This window comes from Podarcis cretensis (assembly GCF_951804945.1).
Source record: "Podarcis cretensis genome assembly, chromosome: 10".
In the NCBI taxonomy this organism is placed as follows: Eukaryota; Metazoa; Chordata; class Lepidosauria; order Squamata; family Lacertidae; genus Podarcis; species Podarcis cretensis.
In genome coordinates this window covers 36744907-36768029 of record NC_137179.1, presented here as the reverse complement: position 1 = coordinate 36768029, position 23123 = coordinate 36744907, and the positions used below count along the sequence as shown (strand labels likewise).

At 41.1% G+C, this 23123-nt stretch overlaps 1 protein-coding gene and 1 long non-coding RNA gene across 4 annotated transcripts in view; one reads left to right on the top strand and one right to left on the bottom strand.

Moving 5' to 3' along the window:
• Nucleotides 1-9330, bottom strand: part of NTN4 (netrin 4) — a 38195-nt gene extending 28865 nt beyond the window's left edge. Inside the window, exons 1-2 of one of the 2 annotated variants that reach the window (XM_079991900.1) lie at nucleotides 8863-9330; nucleotides 2732-3261 (exon numbers count right to left, since the gene is read on the bottom strand). In XM_079991900.1, coding sequence (XP_079848026.1) covers nucleotides 2732-3261; nucleotides 8863-9313 — 981 coding nt within the window. In that variant the 5' untranslated portion in view covers nucleotides 9314-9330. The remainder of the gene's footprint in view (nucleotides 1-2731; nucleotides 3262-8862) is intronic. The other variant, XM_079991901.1, reaches the window with a different exon arrangement.
• Nucleotides 1462-22575, top strand: LOC307224816. Of its 2 annotated transcripts, XR_013842762.1 has the most exons (3): nucleotides 1462-1542; nucleotides 21624-21761; nucleotides 22221-22575. It is a non-coding gene; the product is annotated as an uncharacterized lncRNA (long non-coding RNA). The 2 variants fall into 2 exon arrangements; XR_013842763.1 differs by lacking the exon at nucleotides 1462-1542 and having other exon boundaries at nucleotides 18458-21761.
• The last annotated feature ends 548 nt before the right edge of the window (nucleotides 22576-23123 follow it).

Genomic DNA, 23123 nt, shown 5'->3' with positions numbered 1-23123 from the left:
TATGCATTCATTTATTTTTTTTGCAGTTATCAAAGGAAAAGATGATATGGCTTCCTTCTTGATTTTCCTTCTTGCTCAGTATACCCCAGGGGTCAGCAACCTAAGGCCCATGGGCCACAAGCAGCCCATGGGGGTCGTTTAATTGGCCCATGGACCCCTTCCACCCACTCGGTTGGCTCCTGTGCACTGCGCTAAACTGGCACAGAGCAGAGCAGGGACTGCCTTCTGCAATGCTGGCCGACTTCCCATTGGCTGCAGGAAGTAGTCACATTGACTACTTCCTGCAGCATAAATACATGCCTTGCTGTTACTGCCTAAAACCAACCTTAGTTATTTGTTAAAGGTTTATTATTATTATTATCATTATTATTATTATTGAAACTGTGATTTAATGCTTATATATTGCCAACACTTTGCTAGACATGGAATGAACACAGTATACCAGTGCATGAGACCATTTTTAGCTGGACAGTTCGTGATAACTGTGCATTTTAAACTGGACTGAATGACTGTTTCCAGATGTCTGAAATTAGGTACTACTATGAGTAGGAGTACGTCCTCCATAACTCAAAACAGCTCAATAACCTCTTGTGTTGTTTAATGTGAGGTACATGTTACTATTAGCAGTTACAAATAATTGCTTGAATGTAGCTGGCTGTAATAAATTAAACGTGATGTTTGCAAAATCTGCAGTCCTGCCATCTGGTCACCAGAAAGTTTCTGGTACTACTTTGCAAATAAATACAAGTAGTGTTAAAATGCAGGGTGCTTTAATATGTAATCTGTGTGATCTCCAAGCCCCCTGCACTCAACACTTCCTGAAAACTTGAAATAATGTTGACATCTTAAATCTTTCTGTAACAGTTTGTGGTCTGGCTTATGCACATTAGGCAGGATGAGGTTTGTCTTAAACTTTCTCATGCCGGCAGATCACAACACTATGTCACCATAGCAATACCCTTGCACTGGCACAAGTTTGAAGTGGCGGAACAGACACCTGTGGTCCTGGAGGAGTGGAAATTAGTCAGAATCCTATGATTCCTCAGGGCAGGGGTCAGTCCCAACAATGCAACAATGGCATAATGCTGTGCAGCAAAGGAGAGTGGCATAACTTTAAACACTCCAAACAGAGATTCCCAGATGACTGCCCATGGCTTCCCTCTTTTCCTCCACAGTCACAATGGAGGAAAGGATTTCAACAAAGTCTGGAGCCAATTATTCTAGAGGACCCAGCAAGTGAGCAAGATTTTTGATAACAAGGTGTACAAGTCGGGATTCCATCTCCCATATCCATGAACACATAACTAGGAACACTGAAGTTGGGATTTTTATGATGGGCAACTTACACAAAGGGAGCACTTTGCACAAACAATGAACACCAACAACCAAGGAGAAGCAGTCAATTGACTAAATTTATAAACAAATAATATGTCTAATTCCCAACTTCTCACCATTGTACAAATACTGTATCAGCACCCACCAGATGCCACCACCCAGAGGATCCTGAACTCCACACACGCAACTGGGGCTGCAAGGACAAAGGTAAGCAATGGAGGTAGCTCATCAGGGAGGGGGAGAACATGCTTCAAAGTAGTTCCTTTACACCCACATTCATAGCACCAAGGAAAAAGGTGTGTGTGTGTGTGTGTGTGTGTGTGTGTGTGTGTGTCTGTCTGTCTGTCTGTCTATGTCTATTACTCAGAACACCTATAGCCATAAAGTACTTCCCACTCTCATCCCTTGTGATGATGGGAAACAGTACATTTGTGTAATAACTCTATCCTTACTTAGCAGGTGAGACCTGTATGTATTCCCTTCACAAGGGGCAGGCTGCATTCTCAGAAAGGGTGGCTTCTGTTGGCCACAATCCCAAAAATATACTGGAAAACATAACACTATATTCCATCTGTATCTATATCCACTGCTGTCCAAACACTTATGGCTCATGACACAGACATTTCTTGCACACAGAAGGAACAGTAACTGTAGACAGCATTAGAAACATAAAAATAACCCTCCTTAATGAGGCCAAAGACCCATCTAGACCAGCACTTTTTTCCTACCAACCAGATGCCAATGGGAAGCCATATGCAGGACATGAGCTTAGTGGTACTTCCTTGCTCATATTCCTCAGCAACTGATATCCAGAAACATGCTGCCTCTGATCTTCGAAGTTGTACACAGTGTTCATTAGTTAGTAGCCTTATCCTCAATGAATTTGTCTAATCTTTTCAAGCCATCCATGGCCATCACTACATCTCACGGTAGTTTAACTGTGTGAAGAAACTGTGGTTTCTGAAACTGACCTGGGAAATAAACCATAGTTAATGGTTAACCACAGTTCCCACTTTGGATGGCACAGAATGCTGTGGTTAACTAAAATGCAGGAGTGAAAGCTTCCAAACACCTCCTCTCAGCTGCACAAGAAGGGGGGAGTGTACAAGTCCAAAGATAATTGTGGTTTGTGCACATCATGCTCAAACTAAATCATGATTTAGTGCTGGAAGGAGGAACCTGTGGTTCTCAAGATGTTGTTGGACTACAACTCCCATCAGCCCCAGCCAACATAGCCAATGGGCAGGGATGATACAAATTGTAGTCCAACTGCATCTGGAAGGCCACTGGTTTAGTGTGGCATGCAAATATCATGAAAAAACTAAAGTCTAGAGTCAAACTATACCTAGTGTCAATTTTCAGTTGTTTGTAGATTCTGATATCTTAATTAACTCACCTCTCCTCCAGTGCAGGGGAAGTGACTGGAGTATCTAGAAGTGCAAATTGCTCCTTTCTTGGTTACATCATCATCCAGCCCAAAGGCTGCTGAGCAGTTAGTGGAAAAATATTTGTAAGGTTTCCATGTTTTCCCAAAATCCTGAGATCGCTCCAAGACCATGGCTGCCGGTCTTGGTGACTTGAACACCATGATTAAGTGAGTGAAATAAAACTCAGTTTCCAAGTTCAGTTGGATCTTCTCCCTGTTCACCCCCTGTGCTGATTGCCACCATGTGTATGGCAGCCGAAAGGGTGAGTCAACCATGGCAGAGGGTGAGTGAGCCAGATGGGCATGCTTGGAGTTGCATTTGCTACACTTAGGCTGCTTGCATATGAAGTCTGCATTCTCACTGTAGGAACAGTAAAACTCTGTGGCGTTGTCCCCACACTTTGTATCTGTCCACAACTTACGCCCGTATCCTAAATTTCCCATTCGAGGATTGCACGCTTTCTCACAGTGGGATCCAGCTTCAACAACACTGCTCAGTCCTATGTAGGAAAAAGTGTGATAATTAAAAACTAAGTTAGCATAAATTATTATCAACCAACTGTACCTAACACATAATTAAAATTCTGACTTTGCAATAAAACAAGAAGGCACAGTTAAATTTTTACTGGACCCACAAAGGATATAAGACCTTAGGCAAGCTTTTATATTCAGAGCCTCAGGACAACGCAAAGGCACACCTTGTATCTGTATTATAGGGATAATGATACTGGCCTATTTGACAGCACTGCTTTAAGGATTACTGAGCTATTTTATGTGAAACACTTTGAACACTTGAAAGGTGCTATATAATGTGCTATTGAGTGTCTACAAAGGCCTTGGACCAAACTATTCAGTGCAACTATTTAGTGGCTCTTTGTAAACAGAAATATTGAAGAATTGTCCACCTTCCCCCTGCTCCTCAATAACTTATGGTATTTAGTTCTAGGACCTTAATACTCCATGCCTTAAGTAGTTTGTCTTCAAAAGAGGCTCATAGATGCATGGTGTTATTTTGTAACTGAACAAGCATGGATCATTTAAGAGAAAACACACAAGTGAATAAATATACTGGGAGCAAGGCACTACCCTACACCAAACACTCAGATTCTGAATAGTTTAAAAATCATGGAGGTGTAAGAGCCAAATACATACTTCCCTCAGGAATATATTCACAGGTGGATCTTACCCAGAAGTAGAACAGTTTATTATAAAGGGGCAGGTAGCAGCAGAATAAAATCCTGAGACACAGCCCAAGGGAATATTTTCTGGTGGAACATGTAAGACCTGGTGCAAAAGAAGATGGGATAGACCTAAGGAGAGCTATTATTTTGTATTCACTGAATGCTAAATCTCACGGTATTTCTTTTATGCCCCTTCTTTTAGATTTTTTTTTTTTTGATGCTATGTATTAGACTTGTTTTATTTGTTCTTTATATCATTTAAGATTTCATGCTAATGTTCTGTCTTGGTTTCATTCCCGTTTCTCAAGGCACTCTTTTTCAGGTTCTCTTTCTGGTTCTTTTATTTCCTCCTTTGATCTTGGTTCAGCTCTGAATACTTGTCACTTTTTAGCCATTCTCCATTAGTTTAATACTGACTATAATTTTAATGCATATCTTCCTACTCCATATATTTTCACTCAATTTTTCAAACTGTTTTCCCCATTGAAGTTCCCTTTCTTGAATCAAGCTTCTTCCATGCCTCCTGCTGTTCATCTTTTTCTCTGTTGCTAGGCTGTGAAGTAATCAATCCTTCTTCTGGGGTACACAGATTATAGATAGAGGTGGCCAACCTCCTGGGGCCCACATGCCAGTGGTGGATGTGCCCAAAAGTGAGTCTGGCCACTCCACACTTGCACACAAGGGTGCCAACTTGAATAAAATATTGGGGGGGTATGCCCCGCCCCACATCAATGCTCATCAACTTGTGAGGGTTCCACAAGTTTTGTTGGGAGGTCAGCCCCTAGGAGTTGGCTCCTATGCTTGCACACTCACTTGTACACACACACAGCACATAAAGGCACATAGCTGCCGCCCCCATCTAAGCCCCCATCTGAGGTTATCATTCCCTCTCCACTCATCAAGTTATCAATCTGATGACCAGATGTGCAATCTGATTTGCATCCTCATTACAGTTCTGAACTCTGCCCACTGCCATGTTGTGCCTACTTTTTACAAAAACCTTTTTGCTGTTGTTGCAAAATCCAGTGGTGTCTTTGAGAGCCATATAAAACATTGCTTGGAGACCAGCAGCCACACTTGCTCTGTGGTTTTATTCCATTATTCACATCACTACTACTTCTTGTAATATCATCTGCTTATTCTCTAGGCTATACTATGGTTATTTCCTTACTTTTCCTTCTCTTGTAATGTCCTTCTTTCTTGTTTCTATCTTCAGCCTCTATTCTTTAGTCTGCTGCTCTGCTTGTTTATTCTGCTTTTCATTTTGATCATATCACTCTCATTCTTTTGCCTCTCCATTGCCTTCATTTTCTTCAGCATATTCATTTACAGCTTATTTTGGTTTACAAATGTTTACATTCTACTGCTCTGGTATATCTTTCAGCTTTTCTTTTTTTTTAATACATACCGTCACCGATATTTGCTTCATCCCACTGGTTCCCTCTTCTTCAGATGTTCCTTTTCAATTTATTCTTTTGATCTACAAACCTAAGCTTTTGGGGGGTCTTATTTCCTTTCCTCTTTCAGTTCTTTTTCTTTGGATTCCCTTCCTTGTGACATTACGATGGACCAACTATTTCCTCTATTTGTACATTTGCAAGAGGTTTCCCCCCTCTAACTTAGTGTGTTGCTTTCACCTTGTGACTCTTGTCCTTTGCAGTATGCAGTGAGCTCATTTGAAATATATGAGACTTCTAAGTAAACATGTTTAGGATCAGGATAATAAAAAAGAGTATTTTTAGGCTACAGAGTAAGCTCAAATGAATAATGCACACTTCTGCCAACAAAAGTAAATAAATACAACTGTAAAAGTCACATAGTAACACTGAGTCCTTTTCAAAGTGCTGTACAAACATTAACTAATCTGCACAGCTCCCCTGAGAAGTAAGGAAGCAAGTATTATTATAATGTGTCTTATCAGCTAGGCCAAGATGGATTGGCTTGATTTACATGCTGGCTGCTAAGATTTTTCAGTCTCATTATGCAATGTAGTCAAGTTACCTGGTGAATGTTTACTGCAGCAATTTTCTCCATTATGCTTCTACTGCTGACATGAGAAAAGTGCTTTGAGTTTATTTTTTAAAACAACAACAACAATACTCATGCATATTCATGAGTCTGAACAGGTACTATACACTGTGGATCTGGGATACGTATAACTTAACTTTCTGAGAAACTTGCTGAGCCAAATGTCTAGCTCCTGAAGTGGGAAATTACAGTTTGAAAATGTGCTGGATTAGCCTGACAGCTCTGCTTTAATTATACTGAAATCTTCCAAAAAATTCTGAATCATCTTCTCATACTATCATGATAATATAGTATTTTCCAAGTCTAAATATATTCCCATTTATCTCTTTTTTTAGTTTCCTAATTGGTGGTGGGTTTCACTGCAGAGGAGTCAATGAGAAAACTGCATGTGGAGGCAATTTAAGACTAACTTAACACTATTTTCTATGAAATTTTACAATGCAGTTTTGTAAAAAGTAGTCCAAGTAAGAAAATAATAATTAAAGAGATAGATAACTTCAGTCCATGTTGTGTGTCATTTTTCTGTATAGTACTATCTGTCACTAGAACTTTGCAAAATGAAAATAAGCTTAGATATTAGAAAATAAGTATTTTTACACTGTCAGCCATGAGATCATTAAAGGCATTTTCTGTCCTGTGCTCTTTGCCTCTCTTTCTCTTAATATTAATATTTATAGTTAACTGCACACTACCTCCCAGCCTATGTTAGTACACATGCCACTGAACAAAAATCTGTAGTAATGGACAAGAGCTTACAAGGTACAGCATGACTCACCTGTAAAACATTCAGAGCTAAATCATATGTTTCCTGCTGCAGCATTATTCAGCCAAAATATACTTGCCTCCTATATTTCTCATTGTCCAGTTTACAAATTGATGATATGACACTCAAATAAAAATATAACAAATCCAAAAATAAAATACTTGACTGTAAATGTTACTTTAATAATATGCATAATCAGGCATTTCAGGCTAAAGAAACAGGTGTGTTTCTTTAGGTATGAAATAGGCATATCTCCTCATCACTGGCTTCTATGAATGTTTTACTAGAAAACAAAAATATCATGTAATGCACACTATCCCTATCCCTACATTGACAATAGCTGAAACTAGATTATTTGGTGGTTAATAGATCTAAGTAAAAAAAAATATCAAATAGTGAAAAAAGCAGTCCCACCTATATAATACCAGGCTAGGTTATCCTAAGGCCAATCAACACCCATTCCTGCCATAGAAGTGTGAATGAATGTTACCTTTCTGCTTTTTATCTCATCTTCTCCTTGCTCTAGGCCCATTCACATTAGGGAATGTGCCGATTTTTGTCAGAAGGACAGTGATGCAGACACCATAGGATGACATTTGCTTGCAAGGATCAGTCCAGTCCAGGTGTTTATCTCTTTGTAAGATCTGTAAGCTTCCCCGCCCCCCCATTACATAAACAATAGTAGCAATCAGTTCAGAAAGAATTTATGTGTTCAGCTTTACCCTCAGAGTAAGATGCCAATAAATGATAGTGAAATAAACTGCAGGTGGAAATGTTGGTGCATAGTTTTCCTCTGCAGCATGTTATCTGGTCCTTGTCCTGTCTAGTTCTGATAGGGGGGAAATAGATCAAAGCAATATGGCTGCACAAAAGTTGCTTTCTTAACTTTGTCTCATTCTTGAAACTGTTAAGAAACAATTCACATGATTTCTAGGGGCAAACCAGTGGCATTTAACTTTTGTGACTAGATATGGGTGCAAAAGCACAAGTTGTTCATAGATGCTTTCATGGGTGCAGCCAGGATTTAATGGGGGGGGGGAGGGAGGCTTTATTTTAGAAGGTAGCAGAACTGAGTTATCTGCAACAGAATTCGTCACTTAGGGTTTTTAAAAAAATTTACTTGATGGGGGGGCAGCTTACCCCCCCCCCATGCACGCACACACACACCCCAGCAATGCCCATGGATGCTTTGAATTCAAGACCATTTTTTTCACAAGACCATCAGGGAACAGGTTCACATCCGCATCCACAAACCATGCTACCTACTGGTACATTCGCCTTGAATTCTTGAGCAGCTGATTTACCAAACAAATTGGGAAATCGTTTATAATAGATACCAATTATTATTTATTATAGCTTGTACTGACTTGTGTTAGATGTATAAGACAAATGCCCATTGCACCAGACTTTACAATTCCCCCCCCCCTAATCTGGAAGGAAAAATACAAAGCCTATAATTGCTTTTTAGGATAGCTCTATGTTTTGTGTATTTAAATTTCCATTCCTCAAGATGACGTTTTCTGAGCCAAGCGCTGAAAATGTTCGGGATTTGGTGTGTGTGTGTGTGTGTGCGTGTGCGTGTGCAATATGTGTTAATTAGCTCGTGGGATGAACCAGTCTGGCTTTCAGCCTCTCTTGCACCGCTCTTGACTTTTTAACACTTTCTTCTGAAGTTAAGGAAGAGCCATCAACTGTTTGAAAAGCGAATGTTATCTTATTTACCTTGGAGGCATTTGAAAGGGGAGGCGAGGAGACAAGCGCTCCTGATCCGAGTTAAGACTAGGAGCCCTATTTCTCTCTCGCAGGCAACAAGAGGCGCTTCTTGGGTTACTGACAGGCGTTCCAACCCTGCAGCTTTGTTCGAGGCGAGCGAAGTGTGTGTGTGTGTGTGTGTGTGTGTGTGTGTGTGAGAGAGAGAGAGAGAGAGAGAGAGAGAGAGAGAGAGAGAGAGAGAGAAGCAAGCAACTTCAGGCTTTAACTTGCACGTTAACTTTTGTCTTCGGGATCAGCTCTTCAGAGCAAATCCTATTCTACCACCTGCAGGCCTGCTAATCATAATAACTGGAGAAGAGGAAAAGGATGCGAGCGAGCGAAAAGGATTCCCATGCACGCCCGAGAGAGAGACCAACCTGCAGCCAGGGCAGAGGCGCCTAGCAGCACCAGGTGCCAGAGCGGGCTCCCCATGGCGGACGCGCCTAGAGTCCCGGCTCGAAGGCTGCCCGGCGCTGCGCCTTGCATCTCCCGGCCCCTAAGGGCAGCGGCCAGGCTCCATCGCCGCCAGCTCCCGCGGGGCTGCTGCTGCTGCTGCTGCTCCAGCCGGAGGACCTTTGGAGCCGAGCCGAGCTGCGCGTCCTGCCGCGGGCATCTCTCGCGCGCCTTGCCGTCGCCCAGGAGCCGCGCTGCCGAGTCCCTTTCAACGCCGCTCGCCGCCGCCGCCTCCTCCTCCTCCTCCGCCGAGCCCGGGAGCTGCGGCCAGGTGCATTGGGAAGAGGCGCCGGCTCCGCTCTCCCGCCGCTCCCGGCTTGTCTCCTTGTCCCCGATGACAGCCCTGCGAGGGGAGTGGCGGCGGCGGCGGGTCATAGTACTGCAGCGGCAGGAGGAAGGGCCGGGCTGCTCCCCTCCCCACCCCCCTGAGGGAGAGGCGGCGGCGGCGGCGGCGGCCCGCCCCTTCGTGCCCCCCACCTCGCCGCCCTTCAGCCTCTCTCTAGCTGGCAAGAACCACAGCCACCCTCGTCTCCCTCAGGGAGGGAAAAGGAGCAACAACCTGGCGGCGGCGCCCCCCCCCGCCCCCCGCCAGCCATCCCATCTCGCAGCATTCCTCAAAACCATTGACTTTTTACCGCTGCTCCATCGCGCCCCGCGAAGGTGCCTCAGCCTGACAGACGGAGACAGCTCGGGAGAAGAAGGATCAGGCAGTCTCTCCCGCCTCGCTGCTTCCCAGCCCCCCCCCCCCCCCCGCTCAGCATTCTCTTCCCGCTTCAGCTGCCTGGGTGACTGACCTTCCTTGTCCCCAAATCAAGTGGGTGGCACTGCCGCCCTCTTCCCTGAAAGCATTCTTGTCCCGGCCCCGCCCCCCCCCACATTTCCACCTGGGTTGCCCCCCTATCTCCCTGTCTCTGATAGCACACCACTTGCCATAGATACTGGTAATACCAACTACACACCAGAGAACCACACTCCTCACCCATCTTTCAGGTGGTCCACCTGATAAACTCCTCTGATCTGTTGTCCTTTCTCCTTCCACTATACCTCTATCTCCCCACACCGACACCAAATCCTGCTACAAGAGTATTTCAAAATCATCCAATTAACTGTTACAACTTTTATCTTTGGCCATTTCACCCCATCAGCCCCAGCATCTCTCCTCTTATCTCCAGTGCTTTCCCCCCAGGGGGTACTCAGGGGTATGCAGTACCAGTGCACCTCTTTTTGTTGGTCTTAGAAAGTGTGGCACTTGCTCTAACAACTTCATGGTGAGTACCCGGACCTAATTTTCTAGAAAAAAGCACTGTGCTCATCTCTCAGATCTCTGAAATCACAGAATTTGAAGATACACAACATGTACCAAGGTATCTACCCTGTAACAACTGGTAGAATACATTTCTTTCACCTGCTGAGAAACCTGTTGGTGGAAAGGGAAAAAATAGGTGTATAAAAAGAATTCCTGGGTGCCAAGACTCAGGGTAGGGGCAAGTACCCTAAAATATGCCATTGTGAGTTCCAAAGTTACCCTCTTCTCCCAGCATAAAAAAAAAAATCACATGTTTGTGACGTTAAAAATGGTTACTGTACTTACAAACTCTCCAAAGGTCAGATTCATGTGCTTTTCCATACAGCAGCCAGAAAACACAGGCAGTAAAACTTGGCTTAGTTATAGTGGTGAAAGTTCCTAAATAATTGGTATGGAAACACAAGAATGGCTTATAAGAGCCATGTGGTCTTAGCTGCAGCAACCAATTTAAAACCTCTTCACTGTCAGAGCTTCTCTGGTAGACTGAGGATAGGTTTGATTACCTTCCTTCTAAAGTGAGGGTGAGTGACCAAGCTAAGCCTATTAGGACAGTTTACTACTATATGGTCTTGACCCCTTCGTGTGTTAATTAGACTTAAGTATGTTGGTTATATGAGGCTGGTTATCCCACAAAACCCACATCCCTGCTGCAAGTGCATAAAGTGAAATGAATACAGGAGTCTACTGCCTTCATTTGTTGTTTTGGACAGTCATCCTATCACTAAACACTTACTACTAAGTAATAGTTTTGCTAGGCCATAGTTCACCTCTTCCCAGTCACCTGGCTCATATTTTTCTTCCTTAATACATAATTTGTAGAAATCTGTAAACTGCTTTAATGTAGAAAAGCAGTGTGTGTGTGTGTGTGTGTGTGTGAGAGAGAGAGAGAGAGAGAGAGAGAGAGAAGCTGTAAAATAATAATAATAATAATAATAATAATAATAATAATAATAATTTATTTATACCTCACCCATCTGGCTGAGTTTCTCCAGCCACTCTGGGCAGCTCCCCATTGAGTGTTAATAACAATACAGGATTAAATATTAAAAACTTCCCTAAACAGATGTCTTTTAAAATTAGGATAGCTGTTTATTTCCTTGACATCTGATGGGAGGGCGTTCCACAGGGCGGGCGCCACTACCAAGAAGGCCCTCTGCCTGGTTCCCTGTAACATGAAGCTAAGGGCTTGCAAAATCCCCTATAGTAGCCACTGGTGTCCAGCAATTTACTACATGGATCAGAAGAAGATCTTCAGATCTATAAAAGCCTACCAGCAAAGTTTGCAGCAGGATGGGAAACATCAATTCACAGTGAGCTGTTGCATAAATACACACAGAGACAGCTACTATGGGAAGCAATTTACAGCATTTTCTTCTACATGTTGGAAATCTTTATCAAGTGAAATAATTATAACATCTCATTTTTTGGCTTCTTCTGGTGCTGTGTCAGAAAAATATATGACCTTTCAGTAACTTTCTTTTGAAAAATACGACATTGAAAGCCAAATGATACTGTCACTAGTAGTCACTTCTCACACCTTGTGATGCATACTGTATGGTGCTAAAATAAAAGCTCTCAGATATGAAGCTGGATACAAACTAATATGTATCTATGAGTGACTGCCATTCACCTTGACATTAGGCTGAAATTGAGGTTATTAGGAGCATTTGCTCCGTTTATGTGATAGATAGAACTAGGCTTCTTAAGGATGTGACAGTCAACCATTCATGGCTGAGACTGTCAGAAACAGTAGCTAGCAAAGAGGAGGAGATTAGATATGTGGTTCTGTGGCAGAAAGTTCCTGTCTAGACATAGACACATATTTACATGCCTGGATGTTTAGAGAAAATGATAGAAGAAAAAACACTTTCTCTTATTATGAAAGTGTGCAATGAAAATAAGATATGCAGAAATGATATTCTTAGCTGTTTTTCTAGTTAATTTAATATAATCAAATGAGATAGAACTAATGCTAAATTATTATTAAAAAAATATGGATGATACTATTATGAGAGGGCATAGCTCTCATAGGAGATAGAGGCATAGGATTGTGGTTGTTTTTTATCGTAGTGATTAGGTTTTGGAAGGTATTTTAATAGTGACGAAGTATAAAAAGTGGCCCATGCTAATGAAGTCAGCTCTTAGTAGACACAATGGGCAGGGGCATGTGTCTAAAATAATACAACAATTGTTAATTTTGCTAAAATTTGGAGTGCTTGAAAAAATGGTCATAAAATACCATTCTTCTTTCGGTGGTTTATATGACGAGCACAGGCATGGCAAGATTTAAATTGTTACATGAATAAATGATATATTTAACAAATTTTCATTCCACAGTTAAGAGATTTTCCTCTAGTCCCTGCATCTAGGCTTATTCAGAGCGTGGGGAAAGAAATGCATTTGGCTTTTGTGGTTCATCACTGAGAGGGCAAAATTACATGTAATCTTAAATTCATGTGATAATATGAAGGAGGGAAGAACTGATAAGATAGAGGGGCACTTCCCCTGCCAGGCAAATTCCCTCTAGACCATTTTTCTCATAGCCAGGATTATTTTCCTCATAGCCAGTTTCATTTTCCCCATAGCCAGTTTCACAGCTCAATTTGGGGGAATTGTCCACCCAGAGCAGCAGATCTTGATGTCAATTTTTCTTTTCACCCCCCTGCCCATGCCTTATTCCTAAGCTGGCCAAGATGTTTGGAATATGATAACTCCATTGAACATTAGAATGAAGTTTAGGGCACAACTTCAGAACATATTCTAAGTTCAAATACCACATCAACCCACAAACATTTTCACAGGAGGCAGCAAAAAATGTGAAACATACCAACAATGTGGTATCTGACTTGAAGACAGCAGAATGAAAATCAGGATGAATGTTCACAGCACTATCATACATTTTTAGTTTGAATCTCACACTGACCTCTAAGCCTATTTTCAAGTGGCTTGTGGAATATGCAAAATGCACCCAAATGTGATATCTAGCTTGAACATCAAGACCTAGAAATGAAAGTTAGTGTGCATACACAGGTCACCTTTCTGTGTTTCAGTTTTGAGCTCTAGCACTTGTTTCAAGGTGTTAAATAAGGTGCAAAGTAGCTTTAGTGCATTGTTGTTGTTGTTGTTGTTGTTGTTGTTGTTGTTGTTGTTGTTTTATTACCCTACTTGTCTTTCACCAACAGACCCCAGGGCAGCTTACAACAATTGAAAATTGAAAGCAGTTACAATCACAGGTGTAGGGTAGCCCCAAAAGTACACAGTGAGATAGGCACACATTTCAGGTGTCAAAGGCCAGGTTAAAGAGGTGCATCTCCAGCATTTGGCAAAAGCTGTATTGTGAAGAAGACAGATGCACCTTTGTGGAGGGTTAATTCCACAACTTAGGTGCTGCCACAGAGAATTCCCTCTCCCAGACCACCTCTGAGGGAGGTGCCAAGAGAGCCCCTCTGCTGATGTTAACACCTGGGAGGGTCTGTAGGGAATGAGGCAGTCTTTCAGATATTTGGAGCCTACATTGTTCAGGGTTTTAAATGAGCACCTTGAATTGGGCCCAGAAACAAACTGGCAACCAATACAGCTGTTTGAGTTCTGGCCACTGCATTGTGGACCAGTTGAAATTTCTGAGTTGTCTTCAAGGGTAGCCCCATGTAGAGTGCTTTGCAATAATCTAATTGTCGAGTTACCAGAGTATAGGGTCCTGTGGCTAAAAAGATTGTAACTAGCAAACTAGTCATAGCTGGAAATAGGCACTCCTAGCCAGTATCAATGGGGTCACCTCTATATGTTTGCTGAGACCCTCAAAAAACTTGAAGAGGTTAGTGAGACAGGACTTACCCTTACAGAAGCCAAGGCTTGTTCTTCTCTATGCTTGGTTATTTTATCTTTAGCCATATTTTCCACCAGTTTTCCCAAAACAGACATCAATTTAACCACACTGTAATTTCCTGGATCCCTGTCTTAAAATTGGTTTTACATTGGCCACTTTCCAGGCCTCAGGTGTGGAAGCTGCTCTTAGGGACAAGTTATATATTTTTGTGAGAGGATCAGCAATTTCTGTTGGATGGATGCCATCTGGAGTGGGAGATTTGTCGGTTTTTGTTTTGTCTGTTAGACCTAGAACTTCATCTTTCATCACCACTATTTGCTGCAGTTCCCCAGACTCCCTGATTACAAAAGTTAGTTCAGACATAGCAATCTGCCGTACATTTTCCACTGTAAAGACAGATGCAAAGAATTAATTCATCTTCTCTGCAATCTCCCCATCTTCCTCTAGCGCACCTTTGACTCGCTTGCTTTCCAAGGGTCAATTTTCCACTTTCCCACACAAGTTTCCATGCAAATAACTAATAACATGCTCTGCTTGTGTATTTGCCTTCTCAGAAACATGCTTCATTCTTCAGGCTGACTAATTCAGGAAAGAATGAGAAGTATTTTAAACTGACCTTGAATCAGTGTACAATTTGACAGATTAGCCATAATCACTGGTCCCTTCTCCATTGCCGAAATTAGAACTATCTTTTACTGCGTGTATTAATAAAGCTTTCATTTAAGAGAATAAAACTAGGATCAGAAAGTGCATCATCTCTATAAATCAAGCTATATTTTCTCCACTATTTATTTACTGCTTATAGAGAAATGCACTTTGTGACTGAAGTTGCTTGAAGTTTTTCTGTTGTCTTCGGTAAGATCTAAGGATCTAACCCTTATATTTTATCAGTCCAAAAGATAATTCGTGGAAACCTATATGATAAGAGGGCTTGGGTGAATACTGGCATATTTCCAACATTTATTAATAATATGAATCCTTATTTACCTTAATGAAAGTATTCTACATACCCAGAGTAGTGTCATTCAGAAACAAAACTTTAGCAAGCAACATTCTTTTTGCTTTATGCTAGCATATGCTAAATACGCTAGATCTTGTTGGTCCTCTGGTTAATAATTATTTTACAGCATTTGCTGAATGTCATTTTAAAGTCTTCAAATTAGGTGGTTTGATGTTTCTTACATAACCATACAATAGAAAAAATTAATAAATCTAGGGCAATGTAATGCTGACACGTGATGTGCTTTCCCATGAGTTCTGCAGACTTTTATTTATTTTGTTAAGAATAATTACTTGGGAATGCTCACTGTGATGGTTATATATATTGCTTCCCCAAAGTGTACGATTCAACTTGCTTGCTTGAATCATTTGGAACAATTTTCTCAGTATGCCCCTTACTGCACCCTTTTGCAAATGGTGCCACACTGCGATTAGGATTCATTAGGATAAGAATCCTGAATGAGGATTGGTCCCACATCACAGTAGAAAATTGTCCTCCATATTTATGATTCTGTAACACTTGATTCATTATTGCTATCATGTCACGGTATGCTTCTGAAGGCTCTTAGCTGAAGCAGGCCCTGAACCACACAGAAAGGTTCTGCTGAGGATGTGGTGATGGCAAGACGTACTGCTAATTCACCACAATTTTGTGTCACAGAACAGGCATGACAGTGTGTTCTTATGGCAGTGCATGCTTAATGGTTGCTTTTTTGTTATTGGTATCTCAGTGCCTCCTGCTTGGTAGAATGTGTCTGTGTGCATGTGGTTGGGATGGGGTCAGGTAGGTTGATATTATGAAGGCTTTTTCCTTTCATCATGTGTAGATTGACTCCTTCTGTGCCAGGCTGATGTGCAGATGTCACTGGCATGCCATTCTGTGATTGGCGATGTTGCCATGCTGGGGATCTGGCTGGCAGGGTTGCTTTGTTCTGTTTTTTTGTTCTGTGTTTGTTTTCTCATCAGCTTTTGTGTGGATGAGTGTAGGATCCTGACTAACACTGTAATCCTAATCCTGTCTACTCACAACTAAGTCCTATTTAACTCAGTGGTGCTTATTCCCAGGTAAGTGGAGCCTAAATTGCACCATATTCCACCTGTATTGTGTTGATGGAGGAACAATCGGATTGCCTGGCTGCTCTGCCATTGAAATTGGTGGTGCTTAGAAGTGCATCCTTCCCTAATTTTAGAAGCAACTGTTTGGCTATGATACTTTATTTGCTTTCCCATTTAAGTTGATTTGAATTGTAAGCATATTTTTGAGAAGAATTTGAAAAATGGGAACAATAAGGTTTATTTTTTAACTACAAGTCTGATCAAAGATCACTTTTTATATATTGGTATTTGTATAGGTATGCAGCATTCTTGTTATTGTTTAACAAGACATCTTTACACAGGGTTCAGTTATTCAGATTCTTTTGGCTACTTGAAGTAGAGTCATGTGTTTTTAGTTTGTTTCTGCCAATGTCTTGATTATTTTACTCTTTGAACTTGAAACTCAATCTGATACTAAGTGTCCTGCTATACAATGGACGCCTTGCTTTCTAGTGCAAAAATAATACAAAATTACTCTAACAGAAGTAATAATGGGGGGAATAGAAAAACACCCTGACATTACACTTACTTGACATTTGATTGCAGTTGGACAGATTTTCAGCTTCAGTAAAGATGATTAGTATAATAGGTGATAGGTGTCTATTATCATATCAGTTTGAATTGCAGTCAGACTGGAAGGTAATATTACACAGCTTGAGACATCTAGACTTGTACTGTTTGAGGACAGGAGTAAGAGGCTGAACCCAAATTATCCCGGAATGAACTCACCACAAGGTCTCTCTTGGCTTTCCATACTAGCAACCTCAGAGTCGATTTAGTTTTCAGTTCCACATTGCAAGCAGCAAACTGCTGCATGGTTTGTTCCCTCCGTAAACTATTTTACATTTTGAAAACTGTTGTTATATGTCCTCTGTACAGCCTCTTCATAATATTTTTCACTGGCAACAAGGATGGGATACTTTTGAGCCACATGGTGGGGGTGGAATGAGGCAGTCACCTTGGGCCATGGTTAAAAGGAGGGGGCCCATTCTTGTCATATGTACTGCTCACCTCTCATTTAAGTGTCTATGAATGGTGTTATATTCAGTGAATTCATTCCTCTGAAATTTACCAAGCCCTTTGCATCAATGCTTTTGTTGTTGCTTTTACAAACTGCAAAGGGTCCTGTTAAAAAAAATTAAACTAGGTGATGCACAACTTTAGTCAAACTCAGAGTAGTGCCATTGTCCATATTGTCCAGCAATATGATATTGTTGCGCCTAAATATTTCCTTCTTTAGATATCTTTGGAAACATACGAATGAATGAACAAAATCAAAGTGTTCGTGCTTTCAGATTTATCTCCACAACAAACTTGTATAGTCAAAGATGTTTCGAACTGTACTTAAAATAATTGGAATAACTGCTAATCATGATCAAAAAGGTTTATGATGATGATAACACAAACTATGTATCCCTGAGAAATGAACAAGATTCACTAGTGGAGTAAGATGTGGCTCCAGGGACCACGCATTCGCTCCATAAGACGCAGACACTTCCCCTTTTTAGGAGGAAAAAAGTGTGTCTTATGGAGCGAAAAATACGGTATATCATTTCCCAGAATGCTTTTAGAACCTTACAGGTCCACCACATATGATAGAAGGTGCCTTCCTTTTGCTTACATTTCCAGCAGATATTTGCACTTGTCTTACACCTTTTTGCAAGCTTATTAGGAGTCAAATACCACAAGTACATCATTTTCATCTAATTTTCTTTCAGCGTACAGCATGCTGAGAATTTCACCACCGCCCAAGCCTCCATTACCTGGATTGTGCAGCAGTGCCTGGCAGCAACAATGGCAGATTCTGGTGAGATCTTGTGAGATCTCACTGAGCTCTTGCAAGATCTTACAGAGTTCATGAGATCTTGTGAGATTTCAGGAAGAAGTGGTGCTTCAGGATAAGAACAGTTTCAGGTTAAGTACGGACCTCCAAAACAAATTAAGTACTTAACCCAAGGTACCACTGTATAACAATTGACTTCAACTCCCACAAGAAAGAATAAGGCCCTATTACACTGCAAGCATATGCTGGCTTCATTTTACTTCATCTGCCATGGCTTCCCTCAGAAAATCCTGAGTGTTTGGATGGAACTGGGAAGATCAGAATTCAAATTTCCATCCAGCCATGAAGCTCTTTGCTGGGGCAAATGATTACCCCTAAATCTAACCTACCTCACACAGACTACTTTTACTGAACAATTGTTGATCTTTGTGATAACTGGAATAGGTACATAATAGGTACATGTATTAGAAGTTTTTGCTTGAAAACACGTATCATTTTGGGGGGGGGGTATGTCAAGTTGGTACTGCCATTTTAGGTTTAAATGTGCAAACAATATGTTACTACTGTTGCTCCTAACAGACACCTTCTGTTATTCATTACCCAATGCATATAGTTTGCTAACCAAAATAGTCATTTGGTAATTTTAAGCTGCTCCTCAAAACAAAGAATTTATATTGGCATGTACACTTTAAGTGAAGAATGCTAAGAATTCCTTTGCTGTCGCTTATGGCTACGGCTTACTTGGTTCCTTGCCAATTTTGCTAGTGGGGTAAGGATACGATATAACCTAGGGGGCTGCTGGAACAGTTACCCTGGAGTGATTTGGTTTTGATTCTTCAGTACTGGGGAGGGGTGCAACAACAGTGATTTATGGAGCTTTCAGGATTTGTCTGACAATTACTCTCTTTTATGTGTTAATTTATTTCCACATTTCTTGAACTTAGTTATTAGAAAAAGGTTGTCAAAAGTATAATCTTCCTACTCAGCACATTTGCATCCCCTGAGCTTCATTTACAGTGACAGTAAAATACTTCAATGGGAAGGTAAGCTCAGTTGCAGAGCCCCCACCCTGCAGGCATTTGTGCTATATAGCCAGGGGGGAACAGCTAGTCAGTACCTATGGCATCAGAGAAGGTGCTATTTGGTGCAGCTTTTTTATTTCTTTAGTTCACAGTAAATACTTAGTTCTAATTAACTTCATTTTCTGTGACTCTAATTCATCCATTCTCTCATAATTAGCACTGTCCTTTTTTATATCTTCCTCCCCAACTCTGTTTATTTCCAGTGCATTTTTGGTTGCATTTGCCCCATTTTTCACTGAACCCTGTTTCTTTTTCCATTAGCTGCATAGTGTACGCTTTTATCCGACTCACCCTCTTTACCCCTTCTTGCCCTTTGGGTTTTTTCCTCTTTCATCAAACTGTTAAAAAGGCTGTACGAGAGAAATTATCTCAAATGAATACAAAACAATTAAATAACAAGGCAGACACTAAAGCATGTCAAACCGTTCTTTTTTAGAGCAATTATTACATGTTTTACTTCGTGCTCTAAGGCATGAATCCAAGAGTCAAATAAATTTAGCTACTTAGGAATGTGTAACAATTATACTGTGTTTTCATGTATTCCAAAGTCAGCTCTTGTGAATAGTGCCACAGTGATAGTTAGAAGGTCAATCAGAGGGCAGAAGGGGCAGTACTTAGAGATACATATGATTGTGTTCTGTATTTTGCCCTCACTCATAAACCCAGTTCTGTAAAGCATGTCTGAGGACAAAAGTTCTCATTGCCATGCCTGGTTTATCTTATTAGCGCTGGTCTATACAGACATTCTCTTCTGCAGTTCCAAGTGCTTCTTCATCTTTCATAGAATCAAAGAGTTGGAAGGGACCCTGAGGATTATCTAGTCCAGCCCCCTGCAATGCAGAAATATGCATCTGTCCTATACAGGGATAGAACCTGCAAGCTTGGTTTTATCTGCACCACACACTAATCAACTGAGCTGGTTTAATCTTTGTCCCTCAAGAATGCACAGAAGTGAATTTATGTTAGGGAATAGTTATTCATCACAACGTCATTTGGAGTTTATGTGTTTCAGCATCTTTTCCCACCTGCTGCGACAGTATCATGAAAGATGGAATATATAGCTCTTACATACTTCTGCAACAGTCTGATCTACAGGTTCCTTTTGAACTCTTTTCCCCCCCTAACGACTCCATTAACTAATCCTATATATGTCTAAACCCCAGTGAACTCCATGGGAATTTGAGCATTTCCAAAATAAGCCTATTCTGAAACTGGTGCTGCTCATGCATGCTCAGTTTTTGCAATGTCCACATGTCCTAGTCACACGAACCACAGCACTTAAGGTGCAAAAAGCCCTGGGATTTGATTGCTGAGTCCTTGGACCCATGCCACACGACTTGTTCCAAAACAGGAACCAGAGAAGGACAGCGCAATAGTGGGCAGCTAAACAAGCCATCACTGAGTTGCAGCTCTTTTTTACCATGCAAGATTCTTTTTAGGCTGCACAACGATCGAGCTAAACGTGAATGTCATTTGAACTTAATTTGAGAAACTGGGAGGTGGCTCCCACTGCATGTAAAAATGCAAAACACGTGTGTTTGTCCTATGTGCACATGTTTTTCTAGCTAGACATGATATACAAATGAAGAGCTAATCTGCCTAAAGCAGACCTAAATCCCACCCCCCCAATGTCAAGCTCCATCTCTTCACCCTGCCTTCACCCTAACTATTCCACTAGTTTTCTCAGGCTAAATTTATCCCATTTGAAATCCTTTTGACAATTCTGTATTGAGTTCATATAACTCCAGATGTTTGATGATCTCATCTCTTAATAATGTTTTTAAGGATTTTGCCTACAATCGAGATTACAATCCTTTAAAAGTATAAGCCTATTTAAATTTCAGACGATTCATTTAAAAACAACAACACACAGACACACACAGTCTTAAGTTTTCTTCCTTTCTAGGGCCTTATTTCTTCGAATCAAATAATAATTTTTAAAGACATATACTACTGTTCATTTAACTTAATATCCTATACCTGCATATAGAATGAAACCAAATGGCGGGGGTGGGGTGGGGGGATGGATAAGGATTCCCACAGTAGACAGTTTTGGATCAAGCAGCTCAGAGGATCATTCCAGTTAATCTCATAATTTAGAGGCTGTTTTACGTCTTTTAAGTTAAGAGACAACATCCATTCTTAAATGGGTATTTAAGTTTGATGTTCTTAGCGCTTCTACAAATGAAAATATTTCATCCTTTGCTTATGCTGCTAGAAAACTCTGTCATTGTTCAATCCCATCTTGAATATAGCAAATATAGATGGAAATAACACCTTGTTGCTCCTTCTATTCATTGCATGTTCTTTAATCAAGAATGAAGTTCATATATTCTCTTGGTCAATTATGCCAGAGTGTTCACAACGGGAAAGTGTACTATATTAATTAAACTGATTCCTTCCCCACAACTGCACATACTTTTTCTATGCTTTCGTAAATATAAATAAATCCCAACTTACATTCTGTATATCTGATATACACAAGTTGATAGGCAGCGTAAATGCATGCTACAGCCTTAAATTGAACTAATTTTTATGTTACAAAGACCTTTCCACTTTTTGTGTGCAAACTACTAATTTTTATTTTCATTCAGCATGCTATTGCAGAGAGGGAGCGGAAAAATGATGGGTTTGCAGTGACATGCTGAATCAGGAGCTGATCTCGCAGCGTTTGTGTGAATGAGCCATCAGTCAGGACCACTGTCTTCACCCTGGGATTGCCCTAGTAGAATGTAAGCTTCAAAAGACAATGGAAGCGGGTTGTGGAGTCATTTGTTTACTATCATTCTTTCTGTATCACCCAAGTGACAAACAAAAGTGTGGGTGTTTCTGGATACTTAATCATAGCAATAGTTTGCTTATCATCAATAAATCCACACATATCTTTTGCCCCTGAAAAGTGCTTCTTGAGAAAACTGGTTTTATTCCCAAAATAAAAGCTCACTGCAGATCAATTCTGCATTACCGCACAGTGTGTCTATTTGAAAGCAAGTAGGCAGTCCCAGCAATGAGGTGTGTTTGTGTGTGTGTGTCCACACCTGCCCAATGACATTGCAGATGGGTACACCAAGATTGCTGCTTAGGGGTGCTTTTCTCCCATCCCCCACTCCAGAGATGATTAAAGCCAGATGTTGTGGCCAATGAATAAGTTGCTTCAGCAGATTAGTATGTGTGTTTTCTTTTTTCCTCAGTACCTTCTGGATTTCCCCCCTGACCCCTGGGACTATAAACCACATATGCAGGAGGGATCCACAAGACTAGCACAAGTTCATCCCTGGCTATTGCCGTTGTTCTGCTGCAGCTAATAGACTCCTTGAAAGCAGTGATGCCAAGTGTCAGCTTTAAATGGAAATCTAAACAGCTGCTCTTCAAAGAGACCATTGGAAAGACCATTTACATTTTTAATTGGCAGCTTACTGAAATCAGCAGAAGCCTTTATACTGTTTTCAGAGGGAGTCTGATGCAAATGTCTAGCCATGTGATGCTGTTTTTAAACAGTGGCATATGGAACAATAAATCTCTGAAGCTACGGAGGGTTGTTTTGAATTGTGAGAGTTGTTTTTTTGGCCGAGTGGCTCCTCTGATACTTTAGTATAACAGGCCAATCACAATTTGCAGCCCTTTCCAATAAAACCCATCAGAGTTTCACTCAGACTGCCTGCTGGCAACTCTGTTGTTAGGCTTCTTGACAGATCTTAAGCTTTAGAAGGAAAAGGAATGTCCTATTGATATAATAATATCAGGCCAGGCAGAGTGCCCTGCTTGTGTAATCCAGTTTCAGCACAAATAACACATTATGGCTGTGGCATTATTTCCATGTGAAAGTGTCTACATTTGGCTGAGCCAAGAAAGTTATCCTGATTGACACGTTTATAAATGGGTCACTTGGAATGTGCATTATAGATTCAAAGAGCAAGGCAATCCACCTGGTGTTTAGGAAGGGAGGTCCTGGGAATCTGCCCACCGAAGGGGCCCTCTCCACCTCCATCAGCCCTGGCTCCATAGAAACACAGACAGATGGGTTCAGGGATCCACACTGTACCTTCCGCTTTCCAAAGAGTCAGTGCAGGCAGCTGCCTTCCTCCATCCTCTCT